A 14,421-nucleotide genomic window follows, 5' to 3' on the forward strand; every position below is an offset into this window, starting at 1 on the left:
TAACAGGGGGTGTCCGAACAAGAGAACGTCAGAAGAGGAGGGGATGAAGAGGTGGTGAATCAAATCTGGGGGCTGCTAGAGAGCCTGCTGGGTAACATTAGTACTTTTGTATTTCTGAGGATTGCGTAAACACACTGCATTCAATACGAGTCAACAAATAATCCCATAATTGTGAGTGCATTGATTAGCCTGCATGGGGAGGCAGTTTCCTGGGCCTGGCAGTGTAACATACTCACTCTCACTCAATATCCATCATGCTCAAATCCCCTCAGCACCGGGAGACTGCTGACTTCATGTTTGAAAGAGCGAAATCTGTTCTGTATCTGTACATAGTGGGATGTGTTGAACTTGGTGTATAATTAAAACACCACAACCCACTTTCTTGGCTATTGTATGTATGTGTAGTCTCTGGCAGGTTTGTTAAACTATTTCTCAAGATCCGTTCATGGTGAAAATAATCCAATTTGAAATCCTCAGGGAGCTATAGTAAACATACACTACATGAGAAAAAGTATGTGGACACCTGCTTATCGAACATCTCATTCCAAAATCATGGGCATTAATATGGAGTTGGTGCCCCCTTTGCTGCTGTAACAGCCTCCATTATTCTGGGAAGACTTTCCACTAGATGTTTGAACATTGCTGCAGGGACATGCTTCCATTCAGCCACAAGAGCATTAGTGAAGTCGGGCACTGATGTTGGACGATTAGGCCTGGCTCGCAGTCAGCATTACAATTCATCCCAGAGGTGTTCGATGGGGTTGAGGTCAGGGCTCTGTGCAGGCCAGTAATGTTCTTCCACACCGATCTCGACAAAGCATTTCTGTATGGACCTTGCTTTGCGTATGGGGGCATTATCATGCTGAAACAGGAATGGCCTTCCCCAAACTGTTGCCACAAAGTTGGAAGAACAGAAGATCATTGTATGCTGTAGCGTTAAGATTTGCCTTCACTGGAACTAAGAGGCCTAGCCCGAACCATGAAAAACAGCCCCAGACCATTATTCCTCATCCACCAAATTTAACAGTTGGCACTATGCATTCGGGCAGGTAGCGCTCTACTGGCATACGCCAAACCCAGATTCGTCCGTCGGACTGCCAGATGGTGAAGCGTGATTCATCACTCCAGAACGTGGTTTCCACTGCTCCAGAGTCCAATGACCACTCCAGCCGACGCTTGGTATTGTGCATGGTGATCTTAGGCTTGTGTGCGGCTGCTCGGCCATGGAAACCCATGTTATGAAGCTCCCAACAAACAGTTATTGTGCTGACGTTAATCCAGAGGCAGTTTGGTACTCGGTAGTGAGTGTTGCAACCGAGGACAGATGATTTTTAAACACTTCAGCACTCAGCGGTCCCATTCTGTGAGATTGTGTGGCCTACCACTTTACGGCTGAGCTGTTGTTGCTCCTAGATGTTTCCACATCACAAGAACAGCACTTACTGTTGACCGGAGCAGCTCTAGCAGGAAGAAATTTGACAAACTTACTTTTTCGAAAGGTGACATCCTATGACTGTGCCACATTGAAATTCACAGAGCTCTTCAGTACGGCCATTCTACTGCCAATATTTGTCTATGGAGATTGCATGGCTGTGTGCTCGATTCTATACACGTCATGAACGAGTGTGGCTGATATAACCGAATCCACTCATTTGAAAGGGTGTCCACATACTTTTGTATATATAGTACAACAACAGTAATAAATTGGATGACCTGCCCTAGATATTTCTGATGATATTGTCATCTCCCGAGTAACACCTGGAGTTTTTTTTTATGTATGTGTTAATCCACAATCCAAACAAGTTTAAATAGGTTACTCTATCGTGAGCACTTTGGGGATTTGTGCACCGAATCAAATTATAACATATTAAAAGTAATTCCTTTTATGTTACAAAGACCCTTAAGCAATAACAATAACATTTAGGGACAATGTTGCTGTGACTTTCTGGTCCCCTTGACAGTGGAAAAGTCTAGTCAGAAGTGACAGCAGCACCAGCTCTAACCACTTCAGTCAAAGCCCCAAGCCTGTGGATGAGAAGAGAGGTGATAATGGCACAACACCAAAGCTGTGAAATTAAAATGTCAAATGGGGACACAGCTAGACATTTTGGATGACTGTACTAGGCAATAAAATAAATAGTATTTGTTTCTGCAGCGTCGATGAAGGTTCTTTGGCTGTCCCCATTGGATAACCTTTTTTGGTTCCAGGTAGAACTCTTTGGGGTTCCGTGTAGAACCCTCTGTGGAAAGGGTTCTACCTGGAACCAAAAAGGGTTCTTAAAAGGGTTCTCCGATGAGGACAGCCGGAAACCACTTTTAGCTTCTAGATAGCACATTGAGTGTAGAGCTAAACTCTTCTGAGATGAAAAGGTGTCTTTTTCTCACTGTCACCCTCTTCTACTATCACTCTTCATCTCTTCACTTTCTCCCTCTCACCCATACTAAATACATGCTCTTCAACCGATCAGTGCCCGCACCTGCCCGCCCGTCCAGCATCACTACTCTGGATGGCTCTGACTTAGAATATGTGGATAACTATAAATACCTAGGTGTCTGGTTAGACTGTAAACTCTCCTTCGAGAGTTTACACTCAACAAATTGGATGCAGTCTATCACAGTGCCATCCGTTTTGTTACCAATGCCCCATATACTACCCACCACTGCGACCTGTACGCTCTTGTTGGCTGGCCCTCGCTTCACTCTCGTCACTAAACCCACTGGCTACAGGTCATCTACAAGCCTCTGCTAGGTAAAGCCCCGCCTTATCTCAGCTCACTGGTCACCATAGCAGCACCCACTCATAGCACGCGCTCCAGCAGGTATATCTCACTGGTCACCCCCAAAGCCAATTCATCCTTCGGCCGCCTTTCCTTCCAGTTCTCTGCTGCCAATGACTGGAACGAACTGCAAAAATCACTGAAGCTGGAGACTCATATCTCCCTCACTAGCTTTAAGCACCAGCTGTCAGAGCAGCTCACAGATCACTGCACATAGCCAATCTGTAAACAGCCCATCCAACTACCTCATCCCCATACTGTATTTATTTATCTTGCTCCTTTGCACCCCAGTATCTCTACTTGCACATTCATCTACTGCACATCTACCATTACAGTGTTTAATTGCTATATTGTAATTACTTCGCCACCATGACCTATTTATTGCCTTAACTCCCTTATCTTACCATTTGCACTCACTGTATATAGACTTTGTTTTCTTTTTTTTCTACTGTATTATTGACTGTATGTTTTGTTTATTCCATGTGTAACTGTGTTGTTGTATATGTCAAACTGCTATGCTTTATCTTGGCCAGGTCGCAGTTGCATATGAGAACTTGTTCTTAACTAGCCTACCTGGTTAAATAAAAGGTGAAATAAAATACAAATAAAAAACACTGATCTTGGGCCAGATAGGAAGAAGTCAATTGGCAGAATTGTGCTGCATAGTATTTGGGGACATGGTGTGTTCAGGTTCATAAAGTGTGTGCTGTTAACAGTTAGTGGTCAGAGCGTTGGGCCAGTGTAACAGTTAAACTTTAGTCCGTCCCCTCGCCCCGATCCGGGCGCGAACCAGGGACCCTCTGCACACATCAACAACAGTCACCCACGAAGCATCGTTACCCATCGCTCCACAAAAGCCGCAGCCCTTGCAGAGCAAGGGGAACCACTACTTCAAGGTCTCAACGCGAGTGACGTCACCGATTGAAACGCTATTAGCGCGCACCACCGCTAACTAGCTAGCCATTTCACATCGGTTACACCAGTAACCGAAAGGTTGCTGGTACAAATACCCGAGCCGACAAGGTGAAAAATATGTTTGTGCCCTTCAGCAAGGCACTTAACCTTAATTTGTACTGCTTTGGCTGCCCTGTAAAATAACATGTCACAGCACCAATCCGGTGTATGTGAAATAAAACTTTTTTTCTTCTTTAACTGTATGACTCAAGGGGAAAAAAATACAAAAAATGTAAAACAACTTTGTGGAGCGGGGTTGGTCCATGTGAATAGCCAATGGGAGGTTCAGATTAAATGACTCACGCAGTAGTAGCAGCTCCAGCCTGTTGAAGTGTGGGCTGTCTCCCTCATCTCCTGCAGGAGTTCAGTGCGCAGGTAGCCCAACTCCCTCAGACAGCCGTCATGGAAGACTCGTGTGCAGGTCCTGCAGGGGAAGAGGTCGTTTGCCGTCCACACCTCACACACCTCGCACATCTCATCATTGACCGGCTGGAGGAAAAGGCAATTAAGGTCACTAGTTTAAAGGGTTATACTCAATTCATAAAACTCATTGGGGTTTGATGCCTACGTAGGAGGACTACGAGTTGTATTTCAAATCAACTAGGTGTCACTCACACACAGACAGTGTTTAAGTCACTCACACACAGACTCTCAGACAGAGCAGCTTTGAATCAGATGGCACCATGAAGGCTAGCGGTCCTCTCCTTGAAGTTACAGTCTTGACTGGGTATTGGCTTGATTAAACAGCGAACACAAATAATTATGCCATTGTCTGCTGATTATGCCACATACTCAAATATTTTATTTAAGTTTGGATTCACAGCTTAGACAGCAATGTTTTCTTTCGTAGTAATTTAATAAGTATGGAGGGACATTTTAGAAGTATCAGTTTAGTCTTGGTCTCCTCTGATTTCAGGTCTGTCCCTCAGGACTGTATTTACAGGAGGTACACACTTGACTGTCAACACAGTGAAAATGATTATAGTGGGAAGTTTGACCATAGCACAGGCAGTTATTATTATTAGAATAATAATTAGATTCAATTCACTGTCTGTGTATTTACCTTTTTAACCGTAGTTTTTATCCTATCATGGTCATCTGGAATGACCTTGTCAAACCTGGTCCCTGACAGGTGACCATAGCCAGAAGGAACCATACCTCCTCCATGCTCAGTACTCAAACCTATGAATTATATCCCACAGACAGTGTGGTCTACACTCTCATCACATTATGAAACGGATGTAACTCAACAGTAGTTTCCAACTAGCTTGTCTTCTCATTATGTGGGAGGATTCTTATTATTCTGAAGAGGCTGATAGGAAAGGTGAAATGACTATTGGTTCTATCCAACCATGAAGGAGGCTGAAACTGCTTTCCAATATCACAATTATAGCAGATTTTTTGTAACTCATTGATGACTAATTAGGATTTTTTTTTTTACTCTTATGCCAAGTATCCTACAGCTCCAAATAAAAACAGTGTAATTTAGGTCTGATCTGTAAGTGCTATAATAATATATGCCATTCAGCATTTTGTTGCTGCTATGGCCATCCATTTCAGTCAGATGTTAATGTTTTATCTTTTCCTCTCCAGTCTGACCCTGGAGCTCGTATTATTGTAACATATCATTGTTAATTACTGCAAGTAGTCCACTCTCTATTCAATTTGTTATATCTGATGAGCACCATTAGTGATAGAAAGCATAACAATCCTCTTTAAGAGTCCTATTATAACAATGTGCTCTTCCTAATAGACCCAACCAGCTGATTGGTCATCTGGTACACTCCTGAACCCAGCCCCCATCCCTGACCACCTCAGGATCCCAATTAGTTATGGTGGCCCTGGGTAGTGAGGCAGGGCCAAGGCCTCCTCTCAGACAGCCCGAGTACCCGCCCACAGCACGCGCTCTATGAAGAGCACTTAGACAAAAATGATATAGTGGAGTGGAAATAGCTGGTGTGTTTAATTAGTCATATGTACGGGATAGACATGGTATACACCGTCCAACGAAATGCTTCCTTGCTCATCTATAAATTATTATTTCACCTATGGGAGAAAATGATAGACTCTCCATACTTAAGTTGTTTAGGTCTCTTTTCAGTCAGAACATCAACTCAACTGGAGTGCATGGGAGATAAGACTGTTGCCATGGTAATTCCTTTAAAATCTCACACGCATCTTTAAAATCCCAAGATCCGGGGATTTAAAGAACAAAGTGTGTATTTAGTCAAAGTAAACCCTTTATTGTACAATACCCTACCTGCTCTCTCTGTCCCAGTGCTATTTCTACAGGCTGGTCATCATTGGCATCTCTCTTGGGACGTACAAATGCAGGTGGGGTGAGCTGATGGCCGGTCTTGTCCAGATCCTCAGGCTCCACCCCCTTCCCATCCCGTAACCTATTCCAGGCCTCCTGGTTGACCTTACACTCGTCCCTGGTGGGAGCCGGACCTGGAGCAGCAGCTTGCTGGGAGGTCCCCGAGGGTCCCACTTTGCTGTCTGCCTCCCCGTGCTCCCCCTCCTTTGGATTTGGTGGTGGCAAGGATTCAGCCGGCCCCTCTCCAGATCTTTCCCCCTGGTTTGTTGTTGATGGAGCGCGTTCCTTCATGCCCTGCTGAAAGGCAGAAACGACCGAGGTGCATTTCTGCACCTGCTGCTTCTTAGACATGAGCACTCCCATTACTATAGATAGAGAGTGAGAGAGAAAGAGAGGGGGGGGCGAGAGAGGTGTTCATTACTGCGTGCATGGCATAAGTATCGGTTGAGCGATATGGTTAATTAGACTTGCCATTTTATCAAGAGTTACTATCAAACTGATATACTAAACAACTTTGTGTGATGTTTGTGTGCTTGCATCACATGCCTTGCTCTTAATGGTTCCATTCTCAGGCCTCGTGACATGATCTATCATCAGATTGATGAGCGGAAGCGGCTGAGCTCAATCACATCCCACTGGGCACAGATGTCAATTCAACATCTATTCCACTTGGTTCAACATCATTTCATTGAAATAGAAACACGTAGAAACAACGTTGATTCAACCAGTATGTGCACAGGAGGATGAAATGGAGCAGTAAACATAAATCAACAAATGAAATGGATGGGAATCGTAGAACAAAACCCAGTAATCTCCAGACAACAAACACAACTTAAGTAACTAACTACTTGTGCTCATTCCACTCGGCTCATAAGTGACCATGAATTCCATTATTGAAAATGGGGCAGTTGGATTCAAGTTGATTACACGGTACTTAGAGGACACATGTTGTGATCTGAAATCCAATCCCATTCATCCAGAGTACAACAGGAGTCCTTCCGTTGTTCTTACGTGACTCTGTCCTCTCCTGTCATTCTCCAGTTGAAGGGCTTTAGGCTTCAGTTCTTAGGGATTTTGGTGTACTATTCCCTCCTGCTCAATGACAGGATTTGGAGGACAGTCTCTCCACACACCCATAGCCCTTTACTGATACAGCCTCCTTCTGTGGACCTCCACTAACTAGCAGACAGAGACAGAATGTGAACACAAGCTCAAAGGCCTGAGTGACAGGAGGTGATAATTATGCTGGTGTAATTAACCTCACCCAGTGATGTGTCCTTCCTCCCTTAGCTCAGAGTGTTGAGGTGATGGGGGACGGGTGATACAGAGACGCAGTGATGAGGCTTAGGAGCCAGGATGTGTCTGCGGAGTGTTCTGTCTGGGTGCTGTCTCATATTAGATAGTATTGAAATCAGGAGTAATGGCATGGTCCAGGGTGGTCATCTTTGTTGAATCTACTCTAAATGTACTGAGGAAACATACGATTTGTCACGTGCACAGGACATAACAGGTGTAAAACAGTACAGCGAAAACGCTTACTTGCAAGCTCTTTCCCAACAATGCAGTATTACATATCAATGGAAAGAGGAAATAATATAACATATTAGCTAGTGTAAAATGTGTTTCTAGACACTAGAACGAAGTGAAATGAAAGTGGAGAGCTTGCACTGTGAATAAGGAGAGGAAAGACCATGCAGAGGATCATATAAAAACATGAGCAGGTTAAAAATAATAATCTCCTTTGATCATGTCAGATATCTTCTATGATGGGAAGTCTGACTGTATCTGGGAGTTGGAGCTCACATATTGCTGCAATACTCATGGCACCCGGTTGTGGGAAGAGTCTATAGAGCTCACAGGCCATCTGAGGAAAACCACAGGGAGGCTACAGTCAGGCTCCACTGGAGGCCATCGCTGGCTGACCAGACCTGGCACACACACACACACACTACCATCCTGACTACAGGGCCTGGCACCCCCTGATAGATATAATAAATAATCTGCCTCATTACTAAACATCTTCCACTGGAGCTGCTCGTAGAGAGACTGAGCAGTGTAGCAGTCCTCGCCGTTTTGAGGTTAAAGGGGTAGTGCAATTATAAACATGATTTTCTGTTTAAATGTTTTTTCCAGACTATGTGGTCGAAATAACACTCTGAAATTGTGAAGAATACATAAAATGCCCTTTGTGTAAGCCGTTTGGAGAAGAAAAAGAAAACAATTTCGGCCTTTTCAGGTGGGATGGAATTTTTGGCCCACATCATGATGTCAATGTGATCTGATTATAATAGACCAATGACTGTTCATCTGGGTAAGGGAGTGGGCTCTAGACCATCCTATCAGCCAATCAAGGCTGTGTGTAACGTGTACGCTGGGAGTCGGGAAGCAAGTACAGGGAGTGAATTTAATAATAAATAGACGAACATGGACAAAACAAGAAACATGAGCAGCGTACAGACATGAACACAGAGTCAATAACGCCTAGGGAATGAACCAAAGGGAGTGACAGTTATAGGGAAGGTAATCAGGCAGGTGATTGAGACCAGGTGAGTGATGAGGCGCGTAACGATGGTGACAGGTGTGCATAATAATGAGCAGCCTGACGACCTTGAGCGCCAGAGAAGGAGTATACGTGACAGTACCCCCTCCCTGACACGCAGCTCCAGCCGCCGACCAGAGGTCCGATCCCGGAGACCAGGAGCGAGTTGATAGCTTCTGCTGAGGCGCAGGGGCCTGACAAGCTGGCTGAGGCATGGAGAGCCCAGCTGAGGCATGGGGAGCTTGTCGCGCAAGTGGAGGTATGGGAGCCTAACGAGCTAGCTGAGGCATCCTCGGTAGACACGGCAACGGATGCTTGACGGGGCAACCGGGTCTTGTAAACCTGATGAGCCAACTGAGGCATCCCCGGTTTCCCCGGTACCTGGACCCGACATCACCTACACTAACAAACAAAAAAACACAAAACACTCCGATGCTCCCCTTTGGTGAGGCGTTATTCTGTAGCATGTACACTGGGAGTCGGGAAGCAAGTACAGTGAGTGAATAATTTAATAAATAAATGAACATGGAACAAACCAAGGAACACGGGTAGCATACAGACATGAAACAATAATGCCTAAGGAAAGAACCAAAGGGAGTGACATAGGGAAGGTGATCAGGCAGGTGATTGAGTCCAGGTGAGTCTGATGAGGCGCAGGTGTGCATAACGATGGTGGCAGGTGCACGTAATAATAAGTAAACTGGCAACAATGAGCGCCAGAGAGGGCGAGCAGGAGTAGACGTGACAATGTATGTAAATATCATCCCATTTGTTTCCTAATGCCTGCACGATCACTGAGCATTTCAAGGGCCAAAAGAGGCTCAGGGAAATAAATTATTAAACAGTGGTTTAGACAGTGATTACTTCAATTAATAACAAAGACTGCATGGGGGTTTTGACTTATTTTTCTTGTGGAGGCAAGTTGAAGCTGACAAGTTGGTCAGTGCTTTGTACCATAAATGGAATTGAGAAATATGCCACTGGTTGTCTAGCTTTTGCCAAGTAACTGTCACAAAATAATATACTTCCCCTCACACTTGGCTGGTGTTTTAGTAAGAATGTTTTACACGAATCTTACCTCATGAGACACTCAGAATGTGTAGCCTATGATCCAGAATTTCTCCAGTGAAAACTGCATTTATTCACAAAAGGGGATAAAGACTCAATATGTCTAAGATGGCAACAACCTTTATCTTTTGGCCCACATACTACAACTCAGGCTAAATCCAGAGAAATATGTAGGGGAGGAGTGCTGTGGTTCCGTCAGGCTGGCTTTTCACTCGTTTCCTACAGGAGCAGCTGGGTCAGACCACTCTGAATGATTTAAATGCCCCTGGATAATTTGGGGGGGGGGGGGGTGGTGGGGTATGAAGCGGAAAACATGGGCACTCCTTGGGGCCGGACCTGACATACATGCATGGCAGAGAGAGAATCCCAGTCTGAATGAGCTGCACTGCGACAGCCTGAATATTCTTCCACTAGGTCTTGAGATATGGGTTTCATTCTAGGCCCTTTTATTGGCACTTGTATCTTTCGTATTTTTCCGTTTAACAAGACCCGTAATACCTATGGAGAACTGGGTATTACTGTAATAAAGCAAGAATAACGAGTGTGCAGTGTTTTGGGCAGAGCAACAGCATAGTGAATTTGCTCAAGCTAAAAGAGGAGCACTTTCACATGCAGTGACCATCTCTGAATGTAATTTTTTTAATGAGTGGTCAACACACACTGTCTTACACTACTACTTACTCAATGTGTGGATCCAAGTGTGGATTGTTGCCTACAGAAACTTCTGAATCAGTTTGATTAGCTTGCTAATTTTAACTAAGACCTCAAACTGGGTTTGCGCTCTGTAGAAGCAAGGCACCTAAATGGTGGCGAACAAGATGGATGACGCTCACTGCACCGTCTTGGTGTAGTTAAATATTGATAATTTTGGAGGAAGATAAGAGCACCATGGTGCTCTTTAAAATCCCTCTGATCTAGCGCTCACTCCCAGTAATCCTGTTTGTAGGCTGTCTACACTCCACTGGTCAGACATGATCTATCAGAACGAGACCATGTCTGGCAGCTCTGATGGAAGTTCTTGGGTGTTATATAGAATCTAGTTTTGTCCCGCAGAGATGACATTTTGGCAAAGGTAGAGCATATCCCAAACAGGAAATTAATCGTGGACTGGAATTAGAATGGGTTGAATCCTGTGAGCCGTGTATCAGGGGCGGATCAGGACACCTTGGTTCTCCATTAGTATTCAGTCAGACACCTCCTCTGCACAGGTCTCTAAACACGTTTTATGTGAGTAAAGTCATACCGTATAACAAAAATAAATCATGACATCTGTGATGGAAACAGGAAGGGTCGGTACAGTTTTATAAATGTCGATAGACAATTTGTTCGTTTGACACAGTGGGATCTTTTTGTGCCTGTAAAATTATTTATGCTAAAAAATTAAAGTGGAAACGATTTCTTGCTCAATTGTTGATAGAATAACCATAATGTAAAGGCAAATTTGCGGTCATCCCACTAGGCACAGACATCAATTCAACATAATTTAATTGAAATGACGTGGAAACAATGTTGATTCAACCAGTGTGTGCCCACTACAATTTGAAAAAGCATGCACAGTTTATTAGGCTACAGATGAAAGTTAGAATGAACTTCACAGGGTGGTGAAAGTGTATGGTGATGAGCTTGATGCTCCTTACCAATAAATATCTAGGGTCATAATTTGTATGCAATGACATCATCTGTCTCTCTGTGTGTGTGTCCTCACAGTCCCTGCCATTCCATGAGATGTTGTTTAATCTGTTATTTAATAAAGGTCATTTTTCTGTTAGCTTGAGTAATTGGAGATTGGAGTGAACTTTTGCCTTGAGAGCATGCGCAAAAACCTGATTGGGTAAGTTTGCCATATATTGCAATAATTTGTGACAAAATCATCAATAGATTGCATTTTCCAATAGAAACATTGCTTTTGTGTTTTTATTTGGCACATGAGAACTTATCAAGAGTGGTTTTCATGTGCACTGTTGTCACACAGCCTTTTATTCGCAACAAGTCAGGTTGATCGAAACAAACCTCTGCTAGGAAAAATGAGACCCCCCCCCCCCCCCCCATGCAGATTTTATATAATATTCACATGAAAATCTGTCAAATTGGATGGAAACCTAGCTACTGTGGAATGTCATCCAAGTTTAGCGCCTACATGATTTTTTTTCTTCCTGCATTATACAAACTGGTGGATTTAAAAGATTAGTTCAATGAATCCAGTTTCACAGTAAGGCTTGAGGTTCTAGGTCTGACTACAGAGTTGACTGTACATGTGACATGTTTTTCTTCACAGGTCCATTCTGGATATGTGCTGATTAGAATCCCAACCAGTCCTCCTTTTCATGCTGGGATCACAGTGGGGGGGGGGGGGGGGGGGGGGGGGGGGGGGGGGCACAAAGCATTCCCATTTAGCCAAAGATCTCATCCACAGACCCACAGAGCAAAGACCTGGAAATAATTACACTAACAAGTTCGCCAATGAGCAGAGTAGTTTACAAAACGTACACAAACACACACACACTGGTAAGAATACACAAAAATGGCAGAGACAACGGTTTATTTTTGGAAACACAGACCATCAGGCAGAAGCTGTATAATCACATCTGTTTGAGGCATACTGCCATAGTTCTCTGTGCATGTAGAGAATGACTGAGACAAAATCTCCTTGCCCTGCTGGGACTCATCTCTGGTACCCCCGAGAACACCTCTTCTCTTCTCTGTCCCAGAACCCAAAAAAGACACCCAGGGGGCTGACAACTGTCTGGTTGGTCCCAAAAACAACATATGGTGAGTTAAAATTCTGTTTGTGTGCTGTTCATGGTGCACAGACAGAGGCGCCTGGAAGTAGAGGAATTTAAATCTAAATGCATCCTTAGAGAGCAGCTCCTATGTTGGCATTGACAGGCTGCCAGGCAAGCAGAAAGGCTGTGCCAGTCAATACACTGAGGCTGAGAGAAGCGGACAATGGCCACCGTGAGAACGGCAGAGGAACATGCACAAGCTACAGGGATCTGTCGCAGGCTGTTGAGCAGGACTCAGTCCAGGACTCCAGAACTCCCTAGGTACAGGACCTGTGTTGACCCCAGGATTACCACAGGATGGGACATACTACCCCAGGATTACCACAGGATGGGACATACTATCCCAGGTAGTATTGAACTCTGTTGCTCTGTTCTGCTCTGTTGCAGGTAGCCTACTTAGTGGGACATGATTCAGCATTAATTGAAGTGAGCCATCCTACACTGCCCAAAGAGAGGTTATTATGCACAAAATGATCAAACGTGGCTAGGATCTACCCCCCGGCTGAGTGCTGACCTAAATCGGCTGCGAAACGTGCTGTATTCCAGCCAGTATAAGTGGAACGATTCCAATCATTTTTCAAATTAACTGTCAGTATGCCAACATTCCATACAAACAATGCAGTCAATCAACAGCCATACAGTAGCTGAAATTAGTTGATGACAGGACTTAACGCAACAAGTACTGATATTTTATCATAACACTCAGTTTTCCTAGAAAACAAACATTGAGACATTTATGGTCTGTTTACATATATTTTAGAGGCTATTTATATTGGTATAAAACTAGTGTAAATGATTATAAATACATGACAATATTTTTGGTTGACAGTAATTATATTACACAATCTCTGATATACATCAGATGCCTTACTTTCAATTTCCTGCATAAGAAAAAGCAAGAATTGCATCACCTATGACACAACTACCATTCATTCAAATTAGACTGGTTTGGATTTCTCCCTGACCACAATGGCTGCCATTTTCATATCATTTTGGAAATTGGGGCCATAGCCACTCTAGTAATTGAATAGGATATCTGTGGGTTCACCCCTATAGCACACACATAGCGTTGCGAAGGCCTTGCTGACACCAGGTCACTATATCCAGCCTATGAATGTTTAGTTTAAAAACACAGCCATCAATCATTGGCAGATGAAGAAAAATGCTATAGCCTAGCTCCTGCAAATCACCCGAGATGCCTTTTCGTCATGCATTAATTAAATGCAACTCTGAAATGTGTTATGCAACAATTTTGCTGTTGGTCTGTATGTCATATTGAAAATAAATGGAATTTACCTGAGATAAAATCGGACAACTCTCCACCGCGATTTGGGACTTTTTTTCCTTGTGTCTCACGAACAGCTACCCAGCATTGCAAGGCTTCGATTGAATGAAAAGTACGCGTTTAGCCTACTCAAAATAGCCTGGATTTCACAAATATATACTGCAAATGTGACACGAATTACCTATCCGCGATAAGAGTGACAAGAGTCCGTCAAAACGCTGACGTGGACAGCTCCAGTGCTGAAATGTTTTTCTTGCCACTTGCACGTGTGGAGAGCGACAGTGCAGCTCCGCCAAGAGGAACGCGCCCTTGAAAATGCAGCCGTACGCACAGCACAGTTACAGCCAGAATGAAGAACCATGGAGCGCTATGCACAAATCACACCCACACTAACAACACGCCTTGCAAGACAATTGAAAGCATCGAGGAGCTAGATAACTTGTAGGCTACTAAATCTACCTTCTTGATTGGCCGGGACCAGTTAAAAAAATAAATATGAAGTTTGTGCCAGGATACACTTATAGCCAATAACCTCCCAGAAAGGTTGAGAACGTCATGTAAATGGAATGTGGAGGCTTTCACAGCCCTCACTCACGGATCAATATCATCAACTCAAAACAACATGATGCAATCTGGAGATCTAATGGAAGCCTATAGAACTATCTGTTGACACACAGTTCGGATACTCATCGGTACAG

At 44.0% G+C, this 14,421-nt stretch overlaps 1 protein-coding gene across 2 annotated transcripts in view; it reads right to left on the reverse strand.

The window, feature by feature from the left end:
- The window catches only part of LOC129818532 (PHD finger protein 24-like), a 28,980-nt gene extending 14,815 nt beyond the window's left edge, over nucleotides 1–14,165 (reverse strand). The window contains exons 1-3 of one of the 2 annotated variants that reach the window (XM_055874528.1): nucleotides 13,735–14,165; nucleotides 5,992–6,413; nucleotides 4,035–4,220 (exon numbers count right to left, since the gene is read on the reverse strand). In XM_055874528.1, coding sequence (XP_055730503.1) covers nucleotides 4,035–4,220; nucleotides 5,992–6,411 — 606 coding nt within the window. In that variant the 5' untranslated portion in view covers nucleotides 6,412–6,413; nucleotides 13,735–14,165. The remainder of the gene's footprint in view (nucleotides 1–4,034; nucleotides 4,221–5,991; nucleotides 6,414–13,734) is intronic. The other variant, XM_055874529.1, reaches the window with a different exon arrangement.
- Nucleotides 14,166–14,421: the final 256 nt, after the last annotated feature.

This window comes from Salvelinus fontinalis, chromosome 21 (assembly GCF_029448725.1).
Source record: "Salvelinus fontinalis isolate EN_2023a chromosome 21, ASM2944872v1, whole genome shotgun sequence".
Lineage (NCBI taxonomy): Eukaryota > Metazoa > Chordata > Actinopteri > Salmoniformes > Salmonidae > Salvelinus > Salvelinus fontinalis.